Raw genomic sequence first — 14218 nt, forward strand, 5'->3', positions numbered from 1 at the left:
ATATGACAAAATTATTATGTTGACATTATTGTGTTGTGGCCTAGAGGAGAAAAATCATTGTGGGCCCTTGAACAAGACCCTTAATTTTGATTTTCCCTACACGTATATGTACGTGACAAAGTTCTTCTTCTTCTTCTACTGTAATAACGGCAGACAACACCAAAGACAGAGCTGATCAAGAATGAAGATAAAAAGAAATCTCAAATTTGCTTATAAGAGGCTGAGCTGGCACAGATGGCCGGAGAGCTGGTAAGTCTCTGAATGAGTTAGATTTTAAAAAAAATAAGCACGATTTGGAGCGTATGAGTATTGAACACTTGCCTCAAAGAGCAAAAATAAAGCTTCTCTTAGTGAACACAATAACAAAGGTGGTGTACTCCTGGAAGAAGAGAGATGCAGTCTGAGGAGGCGATTTAACTTTCTTTATTACTCACAAACCGGCACTGTTTTAAAACTGTCAGTACAATCTCAAATATACAGTAATATATAAAGTGCTGAAATGCATATATACAGTACATATACATATATAGTTTACTTTGCTAACATTTAAATCTAGCCCGTTATTCTTATTGTTCCCGTCCTCCTCGAAAACAAATAGAGCAATAAAAAAAGATGCCCAGCCCAGTCCTGTTGACATTTTAGGGAGTCCTTTTGGAGCAGTAAAGATGCCCATTTGATGGATATTACAGCTCTACAGACAGTGGGAAGACAAAATGAGAAATGCTTATGGATGCAGAGGTGGAGAACAAAGGATGAGGTGAAGGTGGATAAAATCAGCCAGGAGCAGTATGCTGAGAAACAGCAGTGGGACAGAGAAAAAAAGGGCGACATAAACAAAGAGTTAACGAGGACGTATGCTCAGTGAGAGGCAGAACAGACAGCCATGGCAACAAACATCAAGCAGAGAATGAAACCGTCAATAATCTCTACTAAGCCTCTTCTTCTGTGCTTTCAGTACACCGGACTGTAAAGAAGCTCTCCAGAGGCAAGTCTACGTTTCAGCTCCCTCCAAAGCAGCTCCCTCTCCTTCTGGGCTCCCTTCATGAAGCCTCGATTCTCCTGCGCTCTCCGGGACAGGTAGGGCATTACCTCATTTACCGGCCCGTAGGGGACATACTTATAGACAGGGAAGCCTGCCTGGCCTGGAGTGAAACAGGATTGGGAGAAAACAAAAGAAAATGAGTCATGAGGCACGATATATGGTCATACTACATAAACAGCACTGATAAATGCAGACAAATTAGACTATTTCTCTATTTATCTGCCAATATTATCAAAAGCTTTTCATAAAAAGCCTTTTTGACAGACTCGTTTCAGTTGCAGAAGAACACAGTTTTTACAGATTAGTTTGGACAAACTAGAGAATACATCAAAGCATCGTCCTGATTGGTATCGCTCACTGAATGTTTGCTACGATCCGTCTAATCGGGCAACGCTGCAGCATTTGCACTGACATCTTCTCTTGTCTGTCAGTTAGGCTCACACGCTGTGATAACTGCTTTGCCAGGGCTCAACTCTTTAGATCTGCTGAAATAAATGTTGTTTTAATGAATCCACCAAAACGTCTTCTTTCTTGTTTCAGGATTCACAAGCAGCGCTGACTGCTCAACCCCTCAAGAAAGCAACGAAAAACACACGTCTGTCTGTTTACATCAGTACTGGTCAAGGCTGTGTCAGCTTCGGCCTCACACTGACAGACAGCTGCCCGCCGCCACCGTGTCTAGCTTTGACTGACAAAGTGCTGAGAGCCAGCAGTGGCACTTCGTTAAGAGGCCTGTTCAATACTGAGGTGACTCGGTTCATATGTCATACAGACTGACTTCTACATGTGCACTCCTTGCAGTCCACGCAGCCTGTGAGGTACACGTGTGCAACTTTAAAGGTCTTGTGACACACAGCTGAAAGCATCGGGGGTGTATCTGCCTCCGACAGAGGCTGGCTGTCAAAATTATTCTTACTGTTTATGACAGGACAGATTGGTGCCTGGACATTGCAGAGTTGTGTGTTTCTGTATTTTTCTTACCCAGCGGGAAGCTGATCTGATCGCACATGCCCAGTAGCTGACCGAAGTAAACCTTGTTTTCTGTGGGAATGAGACCTAGCTCGTTCATTCTGAATGAGAGCGCAAGAAAAAAATATGAGCAGGTTTATACAGATGCACCTTTGTATGAAAAAAATATAGTTTCAAGTTAGTGAATACGGCTTAAAACGTACCTCGTTAAGGTGTGTTTCACCGTGTCTTCATTGTGGGAAGCCACCATCACATTTGCTTTCCTGTTGAGTGCGATCTCATCCAACACATAGTCCAAGCACCTTCCACAAACACAAAGACACACGAGAGACACAGTCTTAATAATCTGATCGTTTATCTTCCAAGGAGGAATTAGTAACCTTTATGCAGTTGTATTGTATGCATATTGTACTTAAGATTGTTTCATGACACATCTAAATAAAACTATTTCACCGGCAGGCTTATTGTGAGGTGTGGGACTATTATTATAAAGTTGAACTATAAAAATCTCCATAAACATCAAACATTTACAGAAGGGAAGCAGAAATCTGTCCCTGTTCATGTGTTTCTCTGGTAGCACAGCTTAACATACATATTCAGAATCCACCTCAAACTGAATTCAATTAGACAGCCTGACTTTGTTCTTTATTAATTATATTATTCCATCAAAATCTTATCAAACTCTTGAGACGGAAGCTTGTTGACACAAGAACAAGAATGCAGGAACTCCAAATAAAAGAATACGTCCCCGTGGTGTTAGCTGGGGCCTAAAAGGATGCCACTTTAATTCTGTTCTCCGGTTAGCAGACTGTGTCTCTGTGAATATGAAGAAATGAGAGCTCGGCTTGGCAGAGAGTTCAAACTCTGCACGTGTAGGTTTAAACAAACTGACGAGCTTTGGCTCTCACCTGTGGTACATCCTGTTGGTTGACTCATAGTCAGGGTTAATGGGGTCCTCGTATCCAATCTCTTCAGCCCGCTCTCGCTCCTGATACATGTAGGCCCCGCGCACCAGCTTGGCCGCAAAATGCCAACCTTCACGCCGGGACAGCTCTACATCCATCGTTACATTGCCATAGGCCTCCTGCAGAACAGAAAGGGAGGAGCAAGGAGCCGTGAAAATCAAGTCCTCCAAGTTTAGGTCCCAGTTTTAAAATATGTTTTATGTATTAAGCTCCCATGTTTATACAAGTGGAAATGTGCTATGATGTAGTTGTATTATTCTTACATACAGAAAGATTGGTCTACTTAATTTGGGTCACCTGTCCTAAACCACCTACTATAATAAATCAGATGACATGACCACCTGTGAGAACAGACTATGGAAGACAAACCCTGTAAAACACCAGAGAGGTCCCCGTATGATATCATTTTAGAGTTCTGTTTCTTTATGCAGTCATGTGAAAAGGAAAGACTACATAAAGAGCACCTTTACTGTGTCCATAGGAATTAACAGGGTAAGTAGCAGCCAGGAGCTGATAAACCAGTGCACTTGATTAAGTGACCATCAGCAACAAGTCTGTGGGCTTTGATGGTCTGAAGGATTCAGATGTCTGTTAAAGCAATGGCACAATGTTCCCAGGAGTGGACCTCCCAGCAAATTCGCCCCAAAGTCAGAACATGCAACGCTCAGAGAAACTGCAAAAAAACCCAGCAGCTACATCTCAGACTCTAACTTCCATGAGAGCACAATTAGAACAAGTGTCGAGGCAGGCGGTGTGGCAGGCAGGAAGGACCCAGTGCAGGACTCACTGGCATAAAGTTTAAATTGCTTTAATGCAAAGTCCAAAATCTTTCCTGGAGCAGAACAAGGCTAATAATCCAAAACATAGAATCCTAAGATGAAACAAGGAACAACCGGACGCACCACCATAAAGGGAACTACTGACGACAACAAGCAGAAGGAAACACGGGCAATATAAACACCAGGGGTAACGAGGAGATCGGACACACCAGGGAGCACAGCTGGATCTAACTGAGAGGAGAAAGGAAGCAAAACTGAATGCAAAACACTCAAGACAAGAATTAACAGAGTAAAACAGGAAATGACTAAACATGACCAAACAGCACAAACTCCAAAATCCAAAACTCTAATCTCAAGAATATATTATACATACAGGAAGTTAAAAAAGAAACTCAGAACTCGGGGCCAAAGACCCCGAGACAACAAGACTGAACAAGTGTGGCTTGTTTGGAAGAGCTCTCTAAAAGGAACGAGGTAGCAGGATTCAGGTTTGCATCATAGCAAACCACAAGCCCTCTGGAACAGTGTCCTTTGGATAGACGAGATCAGAATGGAGAGCATGCACAGCACCACATTTGGTAAAAACAAAATACAGTGTATCAGCACAAACACCAACTGTAAAGTGCGGTGGTGGAGGGGTGATTTTGCAGCCACGGGGCCTGGGCATCTTGCAGTCACCGAGTCAACCATGAACTCCTCTGCATATCAAAGTATTCTAGAGTCAAATATGAGCCCCTTAGTCTGAGAGTTAAAGCTTGGTTGAAACTGATTAATGCAACAGGACAGTGATCCCAAGCACACTAGAAAATCCACAACAGCAACAGAATCGAGGTGCTGCAATGGACTTTCAATCAACACAAGAGCTGTGCGTAAACGAAGGCCCGAAAATGAAGCAAAGCAACACTGTGAAGAAGAGCAGGCCAAAATTCCTCCACAGCAATCTGAGAGACTGATAAAGTCACAGAGACAGCAATGACTTCAAGTTATCGCTGCTGAAGGTGCTTCTACAATCTACTGAACCATAAGGAGAATCTGGGTTTCTCGCATCACTGTAAATACCAGCAACATTAGAACTCCACAATAAACTTATATTCTATCCAACAGATAGTATGTTAATAATTCTGTACATTTTAGGTGACGCTATCATGAGCCTATACACTTTTTATAATAATAATGCTGCAAATAAAATAAAGCATGTTAAAAAAAAACACCATATTTCCACCACTGTTATTTTCTCATCTTTGTCATGTCACTCTTTCACGCCCAGCTTGACTGACTAATAGAAATCTGTTTACACGCTGGCATTTGGACCTGTCACAGCATGTTTTCTATGATAAAAATTACAACGGCTGTGTCAGTGGATCTCATTAATAAAGAGAGGAATCGCCATCTGTGTTTTTGCTTTTTTCAACAACTGTTCGCTGGATCTGTCTGGAACGTGTCGGGTTTATTACTAACCTAAAAAAAAGTTCAGTGTCTCGTGAGCTGAGAGCTTCCTCCAAATCGGCACAGCAACAATTTGAATGGGCAAAGCATTATCAGACTTTTACAGCTTTGAAGATCTGTTCTTTGCCAGCTGTAGGTCCTGACCTTTAGGTAGCATTGATAGGTGTTGAAAATGACAGGCTTTTCTCTGTTGTAAGTCCTCTGCATCTCCAGAGTTAGTCTGCTGATAGCTGGCTGGAAATAGGTTTGCTCTGCATCCACCATCAAACGAACACCGCTCTCTAGGGCATGCTGGAACATAAAAGATCTAATTAATTTGGTGTAAAATTATCTGGTATCCTAGTGTTTCATTAAAAATAGTCTTCAAGGTTGAATTAATTAACATTTTCTGAATTAAACAAGTGAAACAAAAGAAACAGTGATTCTTAACACTGTGAATTTCAAACACCTACTCCCAAACACAAATAATCCCCTAGCTTTATTATTATTATTACTATTATAGTTACACTAGCATAGCTTTTAGAGAACATAGTACAGTAGCTATATAGTGAAGGCAAATATCTAGTCATATTAATGAGTTTATGTGTATGCAATAAAAGCAAGAGAGACTGCAAGGCAATGTGCAAAAGAATCCCATTCAACTGATAAACATAAAAAAAACATGTTCATCATCACATTTGGCTGAGCTGCAGGTGTTTGTGCAGTGATCAGTCTTTGCCGCTGACATGTAATTACCTTAGCCAAGACATCTACGCGCTGTAACATCCTCTTCATTTGCTGCTCCTCCTCCACAGTGAAGTTCTCCAGCAGAGGCTTCAACGTACCTTCCTATGCGAACAGCCCAGGAGAGAGTGCACTGTGAAATGCTAATGGACCAAATATCACGCAGCATGACACCTGTTAGCGCTTCACACTTTATCCAACCATCAGCTGGCCTGAGTTCAAGATCACAGATGCATGCAGAATCAAACATGCCCGGATTCTTCAACCCAGGGCTGAGGAATTCACACTAAAAATTCCAACAATTTACTCCAAAGTGTGGTGGAAAAACGAAAGGTTGGAGGCTTTAAGTAAATAAAACTCCACATGGCTGTTTACAGATGTGTAACTGATCTAATTTTATGTTCAGGGTGTGGTTATAGAAAAACCCTCAAACTAAGCACCTTTAAACTGCACAAAGCCCTTAATTTTCACAATGGCAGCCTGACAGCAAATAACCACTTAGTAATGAAATCATAATTTCAAATGTCATCACAATTAATTACTGTTTTGTTTCAACTTTATTTAATAGCATTGAAATGAAAGTACAACTGGGAAAAAAAAACATAAATGGATCAATAACAACAGCCTATGGCAGCTCAGCAGGTGCTGCTGACACTTAAAGTCTCCTGCCTGTTATAAACTGTACACAAATCAAGCTTGGAGCAGGAAATACAGCAGCAAGTCAACTCTAGTCTCCAATGATTAATGCTAGAAATATATAATAATATGATTTTTAATGGTAACTGTTTTATTTAATCATTTGTATATCCACCAAAAACTCTGATTTTCAGGACTCTGTGATACTGACCTCCACATTTGGAACAAGAAGCAGATCTGATATCTTTGTTCTGTCATCTATTAGGCTGTTCCAGTCAAGCATGTCGATGCATCTGTCAGGGAAAAGGAGGGAAGGTATTACACGAACAGCGTTTGGTGAAACTATTCCCAGTTTTTTTTGTTTTTGTTTTTGTTTTGTTTTTGTTTTTGGGGGGGGGTCTTACTGTCCACTTTCTGGCTAATTATGTTGTTAAAGATTAACTCAAAGATGCGCTATATTGCTAAAACTATTCGCTCACCCATCTCAGCTCAGTGTGGTACCGTGACAGGATGATACCTGTGCAACAAGTCCGGTTGTGAAATTTCTTCACTACTAAATATTCCACAGTCAGCTGTTAGTGGGATTATAACAAAGTGGAAGCGATTGGGAACAACGGCAACTCAGCCATGAAGTGCATCCGAGTGCAACGCAAAGCATCGGCTGCAGTGGCGTAAAGCACGTCGCCATTGGACTCTAGAACAGTGGAGATGTGTTCTCTGGAGTGACGAATCACTCTTCTCTTTCTGGCTTTCCAATGGATGAGTCTGAGTTTGGCAGTTGCCAGGGGAACAGTACTTGTCTGACTGCACTGTGCCATGTGTAAAGTTTGGTGGAGAACAGTTTGGGGACGGCCCCTTCCTGTTCCAACATGACTGCACACCAGTGCACAAAGCAGCTCCATAAAGACATGGATGAGCCAGTTTGGTGTGGAAGAACTTGACTGGCCTGCACAGAGTCCTGACCTCAGCCTGATAGAAGACCTTTGGGATGAATTAGAGCAGAGACTGTGAGCCAGGCCTTCTCTCCAACATCAGTGTCTGACCTCACAAATGAGCTTCTGGAAGAATGGTCAGAAATTCCCATATAAACCTGTGGAAAGACTTCCCAGAAGAGTTGAAGCTGTTACAGCTGCAAAGGGTGGGCCCACATCATATTAAAGCCTCTGGATTAAGGATGGATGTTACTCAGATTCATGTGTGTGTGAAGGCAGACAAGTGAATACTTTTGGCAGTATAGTGCATACTTCTAGCTATAGCTTCTCTCACTACCACATGGATGTTGTGATGTTTAAAGAAAGTGTTGATAATTCCATCCATCTGTTTTACAATAAGTAAAATGAATTGATTTTCTTTTATATTAAATGTTGTAGAAATAATTGTAGAAATTACGAAATGCATAAACTAAGAATATCCTGTTTAAATGTGTATTTACTTTATAAAATAATATTAGTTTAATACTTCCATACCATTTTTAATAAATCAATTCTCTTGCAAAGCTGCTTCATATGTAATGAAATATTTCTCTGTGCAACTCATGGATATTTTTTGGGAAGTCTGGTCTGCCTTACCCTGTAGAGTCCTCTTTCCTTCCTGTAAACCAGCCATAAAAGTCACCTTTTGCACCCAGATTGGTCAAGAATTCCTATGAGGATATACAGACTTAAAGTACTGCACAGCATACATGTAAATGCACAAGTGGTCCATAAGACCAGATGAAATATTTGGTACAGATTACACAAGTATCACCATAATTCATCAACAGGAAAACACATGATAAAGAAAAAAATGCTACCTGCAGCTGTGTCAGATCCAGCCTCTGCTCTAAGGCCTCCAAGCTGTCTTTATCCTGCTGTGATGCCAGGAAGGTGAAAAACCGCCGCCATTTCACCAGGACCTCTGAGAACTGCAGCTTTCATGAAAAAAAAAGTAGTGTCATTCAACAAGACTATCGGCTAAATTGGTACGCCAACTTTTTCATCGCTCCTTAGTGCCTACCAGAAACTGAGGTCGTCCTAGTGCCGTCATTTTGACAGCAGAAAAACCGTCCATTGAACTCCCAGCTATGGGTGCGACACAATAGTAAAATAAATGAAATGATACAAAGCCTAAGATAAAAGTGGACAACATGTTGACATTTGGTATCATGAACTACAATTTCAATGCAAACACAGACAAGTGTGGCTTATTCTGTGTTTGCCCACCGGACGCTTTGATGCATTTGATAAAGGTTTCCATGTGCTGATCACATTTGGCCTCGTCAGCATAGAAATATGTGCGGGCTCCGGTCACTCCCCCACGACGGTCGCTGAACTGTCTGTGCGCCTGATATTTTTTCTCTCTCTGCTCCTCGCCTGTGGATGAAAAGCACATTTGCATGACATTACTTCTAATTACATCATACCGCACAGTTTGACCAAAATGAGAAGACAATAAGGCGGCTTACCTATGTTCTCTTTCTCTGCGGCAGACACACATGAGCTAAAAGAGAGGGAACATAAAAGGATAAAGATAATTGGACCTGAATTTAGGCAACTAGCACTTATTTCTGTGAACATTTTGGCCTTATGGCAGTGGCACGCTCGAGGCTGGAACTGTTTAGTGACGCTATGCTGAATTGCTGCTGCTCACCCCCTGCAGAGGAGAGTTGCTGCATCACGCCACACTTGACCTATTCCCCCCTCATCATAAGGCACCGGGGAGCTCATGTAACCCAACAGATGACTAAACAGTAAGCGTCCTGGACATCAGAGACATCAAGAGGCTTCAAAGCCAGGAAAAGTAAAGAGCCTTATTCTTTTAACTTTGCATGCTTTTGACAGGCACTCTTTTTAAAAGCAAAACCAGCAGTGGAGTCCATCTGACACTAACTAATACCGCACTGTTTTTCTTTTGTCATTCCTTGGTGTGTGTAAGTGATTTATGTACAATCTGCTTAAACTTAAAAATTATAGAGATGTTTCCTGTCACTGTTTTGGTGAAGTTTAGGTGTAATTAAGTAAGTAAGTTAGCTTCATTGGACAGTTTAGGTGTCAAATGAGATTTATTTTGTATCATGTTTGCAAATCATTTTAGGGACACTGGTTATCATTATTGTTATGGGATATATTTTCCCTACTAGCACAAAACGCTGGTATCCAGCTCCTTTAAAAAATAAAAAGTTAGCATTGGCCTTCAAAAGCATGCATTTGTCAAAGCTAAGGTGTAAAATCGGGACTGTATTTTTAGTATAGATGGCCTGCACATCTAAAGGCTGTCATTGTAAATATCATGCGCTCGACATCAAGCCCGGATTTGCTTCTGTTCCTTATACAGTATCTTCCTTCTTTTGCAAGAAACTGACTAATGTTGTTGCTATCTTGACATATGACTGCAGAGCTTGTCAAACCTGCTGTCTCAGATCAAGCTGGCTTAATGTGCCTTGTCCTACACTCTCAATGTTTGAAGGTGTATGTTTGGCAAACAATACCTTTCTAGGCTCAGATTTGATACCTCGCTTGATGTTTCTAAGCAGACATTCCCGACACAAAGGATATCAAAGCAGTGCCATGACATCTTGTTACAAGTGATGGGGTCTAAAAAATATATACGCAGTTAAAGTAAGAGAAGGTTTATAGTAAAGGGCTTACCTACGAGCTTTATGACCTCACAGCATGTGATAGCACAACAAAAAGAGACAGGAAATTATGTGTGGCCCGAGATGACATCGCTGTCAGCTGTCACTCTGTCAGCAGACTTATCCATAAGATATTTGACTACACTGCCCCCTTTATTCATCACATCGGAGCTTTAGAAGATGTTCTGGGAGGTTTAAAAGGTCAGCCTTTTTTTCCTGAATATTAATATTTTTGCTAAGTATATCTGACAAGCACATTTGTCATTTTTACTTCAAAGAAAAAGACATGAAAATATTCCTTTTTCTCTACTGATTTGTCTCTGAAACATCTCCAAAGGGAACCAAAGTGGCATTCATGCATTACTCATAATGCATGAATGCCCAAAGCTGTAACTAAAGTAAAAGTCCTGCTATTGCCCGCAGAGATGCTGCTTGCATAAGGTTTGCACTCTTGTCCAAGTTTAGATCAGCTCACAGATCATTCAGGAATTCTGTCACATGGACTGCACCAAGCAATACCAGGCAAGTGAGAGAGCCTCTTCAGCCAGCCAGTTCCAGCCTAGGAATCCCACAAATCTTTCTTTAAAAAGATCTACCTCATGGTTGCAATAAAACACACCAAAAATGTGCTACAGATGTTTTTTTGTTTGTTTTTTAGTGCCCCCCCCCCCCCCCCCCCCCCCCCCCAAAAAAAAAGTGTAATATAGACAAGCATGCTCATAATTCATCTTTCCTTTGATAGTAATCGTACGTAATTTTAGGAGTGAAACAATTTTCTATGTCTGGCTGATTCAATGTTTTCCCATTTTGTGCAAGGGGAAAAAAAAAATCAATCACCTTCATTATAAAGAAATAACTTTTTTGAAGTTATTCACTCTTTCACCACATTATAGCAGTTCAAATGAACTCCAGGCAATGTCAGGAGAGTTAAGGTGGGACATTGTCCACAACTGCCCTGTATCCTGTGGAGCATAACAGGAAATAATAACCGTCACACGTGTTCATGAAACTGAAATTACTCAGTTTGGTTTAGGCGATGGTCGATGCATGGGTATGCAATTAACTGTTCTACTCTCACATGGGTGCATTACACAGTACACGGACATGTTATTAGGCAGCTGGCAGGCTGAAGACTGTTAAATGTGCAGTCCTCACATACAGCTCTGCTGGGTCAGTTTGATGAAAGTTCAGGGCTGCAGTACAGGTGTGAAAACAAACAAATTAGGGAAACTGGATCCAAGAAATCAAGACTACAAAATTAAATCAGACACAGCGAATATCAGCCACTGCAATACGTGAAGGTCATTTAAATTTAATAAGCTGACAGCAATCAACAAAGCAGATACTGCCTAATAAACTGGCGCATCACTGTGTAATATCTTTGACATTATCCAACAGCTTCTGGGCAAGGTGTGAGAGTGCTGGAGCCTATCCCAGCTGACACTGGGCAGGAGGCAAGATACAATCTGGACAGGTCACCAGTCTATCACCCATGCTAACACATACGGCCAATTTAGAATCACAAATTAACCCAACATACATGCCTTTGGACTGCGGGAGGAAACCTGAGCACTGAGAGAAAACTCACAGGCCCATGCAAAACATGCAAACTCCACCCAGACAGGCCCAAAGACAGGAGGGCCAACACCCCAAACCTTCTTTATGTGAGGGAACAATGCTTATCAGCACAACAGGGTGGACTCTATTGTATTTTTAAGTAAGGTAACAGTGGAACTTTCATACTCCATCTCCTTCTGCTGCGCTTCCTCCTGACTGATGTCTTCCTCGACACTATAATCCAGGACAGAGCCGACGCCGAAGGCCTGGTTCTTCTGAATCAGTGGCTTGATGTTGTTGTGGTCCTCCCCAGCCACAAACTGACCATAAAATGTCATCTTCATGAACTGGTCAAAGCCTTTCTGGCCAAGAATCTTCTTAGCCAAATGCATTATCTAGATAAGAAATAAGAAATTCCTTTATTAGTCCCACAATGGGGAAATTCACTAAGCAAAAAGGGAGCGGCTGTTACATTTTCTCATTACTAATTCCATTAAGTTTTGTGCTTTCATAATGTCTTTTACATTGCATCCACTGATTATGTAAATATTTAATAGGTGTGCCATGCTGGACGTCTTTTAGAGCACTGCACTCCCATGCATACAGCACATTTGCTTAAAATAAAATAAGTCTCTGCTGAATGGAAACTGCCTTGTGCCCTATAGATTTACATAATAGCCTGTATGTACACGTTACACTAAAATACCATGACAGCTGAGGTTATGTAACATGGACTGCATACTCGGAAAACAGGTTGAAATTTGAGATGTGTGCATTGCACTTAAGGGTGGAGTGGGAACAGTTGCCTTATGTCTTCAAATGAGAACTTATATAGCATACAAAACAATTTGGTGGTTCAAATTTGACCAGCTGATAAATGACTAAAGTTTTGTTTATCTTAAACACAACTTATGGCTGATCTAAATAGGTATATGTATAAAAAATGTCAACAGTTATGCCTATGCTGCATTTATTAGTAAAAAGTAGCAGAGTAGGAATTGAAATGTAGTAATATTGTGTAGTATAGTATTATTAGTGTGCTCCGGCGTCTCGTACACCCGTCTTTTCTGTGATGGTGTCATTTCCTTGTTATGCGGACATTTCGCGCGTAATTCAGTATTTATCCTCACCTTTAACAGACAAAGTGATCTGAACATCTAAAGGCACATTAAACAAACAGATCTCGTGTTAAATTGCCCGGCTGCACGGTGAGACAGCACCTCATTACCTCTTTGTTTTTATCAACCAGGAAGTCATAGGAACAAAGTTTGAAAACCACCAAACTTCTGAGCAGCTCTAATGAGTCTTTGCTCTTGTAAGCCTCCCGGGTCTGCTCAAAGTCTACGGAGATCTCATTAGCAGCGGAGGCGGCGGCTGAGGTGCCTTCTCTCTTTCTCCCTCCCCTGCCAGACCGTCCGGGACACTCTGACCCGCCGCGGCTTCTGACATCGTCACGCTCCGTCTGGGCCGTCGAGGTGGAGGTGACGGTGGAACGGAGTCTTCGGTGCAAGAGTAACCGTTTAAATTGAATGTCCGCCCTCGCCCGTGTCAGGGCTGATAGGGTTTTGGCGTAAAACATGAGCGGACAGCTGGTACGGATGGAAACGCAGAGGTGAAGTTAGCACACCATTTGTGTTTGCTAGCCGCGCACGCTACGGTGTAAACAAACCGAGGCCCCACAGTCACACTAGCATCACCCGGTTGGTGAATTGGCAGTGACGCGGTGCCTCCCTCCCAAAGTTTTCCGCATCACTCGCACTGCGCGCGTGTCTGTGCACGCTGCGTTGTCATGGAGATTATTATTTTATTGGCAACATTTTTAATCATTCTCACTCCAGTGGAAAACATGAGTTAGCATGAAGTGTACCGCCGGCGACGAAACTTTTACTTTAGCACACGTTTGGCATTTTTCTAAGTAGGTCTGTAGGCTTCACTGTGTAATAATGGCATTAGACTCATGGATTAAATGGCGGCAGCCTAAGAATATGAAAATAAGCCCCATTCAACTAGTAACAATGTCGTATAAAACAATTTTAACCCTAAAATTAATAAAGTATCTTGCTTATGATTCTGAATGTCTGCTTAGATAAATCTGTGTGTGTGTGTGTGTGTGTGTGTGTGTGTGTATATATATATATATATATATATATATATATATATATATATATATATATATATATATATATATATATATATGTATGTTCTAGGTATTCCAAATATTACATTATGAAATTGGGTATTTTGCATGATCACCGTCAGAGGATATATTTGGTTAATGATAACTAGCCTATGTATCCAACTTCTACTTAAGTAAAACTTTGCTCTTTCACCTGTATTTATCCGTTTTTGCATTACTGTTTTTAGGTGGGATTTCCATCATTTCAGTAAATATTATTATGCACGTGTGCCCAAACATTTTGTAAATGAGTGAGATGCAACTTAGTGAAACTCTCCCCAAAGATCCACAGAGCACGCGGCTGCATAAAGA

The 14218-nt window shown here is 41.3% G+C and overlaps 1 protein-coding gene across 1 annotated transcript; it reads right to left on the bottom strand.

Annotated features, from left to right (window-relative positions):
- Positions 1–414: 414 nt before the first annotated feature.
- prodhb (proline dehydrogenase (oxidase) 1b) lies at positions 415–13497 on the bottom strand. The gene is made up of 14 exons (XM_030738474.1): positions 12959–13497; positions 11917–12125; positions 9004–9038; positions 8762–8911; positions 8556–8620; positions 8353–8469; positions 8129–8202; positions 6772–6853; positions 5937–6029; positions 5346–5492; positions 2920–3095; positions 2215–2313; positions 2024–2112; positions 415–1142 (listed from the first exon to the last, which is right to left on the bottom strand). The coding sequence occupies exons 1-14, from the start codon at positions 13307–13309 to the stop codon at positions 952–954; spliced, it is 1878 nt and encodes a 625-aa protein (XP_030594334.1). The 5' UTR covers positions 13310–13497; the 3' UTR covers positions 415–951.
- Between the last annotated feature and the right edge of the window lie 721 nt (positions 13498–14218).

Source organism: Archocentrus centrarchus, chromosome 9 (assembly GCF_007364275.1).
Source record: "Archocentrus centrarchus isolate MPI-CPG fArcCen1 chromosome 9, fArcCen1, whole genome shotgun sequence".
Classification (NCBI taxonomy): domain Eukaryota; kingdom Metazoa; phylum Chordata; class Actinopteri; order Cichliformes; family Cichlidae; genus Archocentrus; species Archocentrus centrarchus.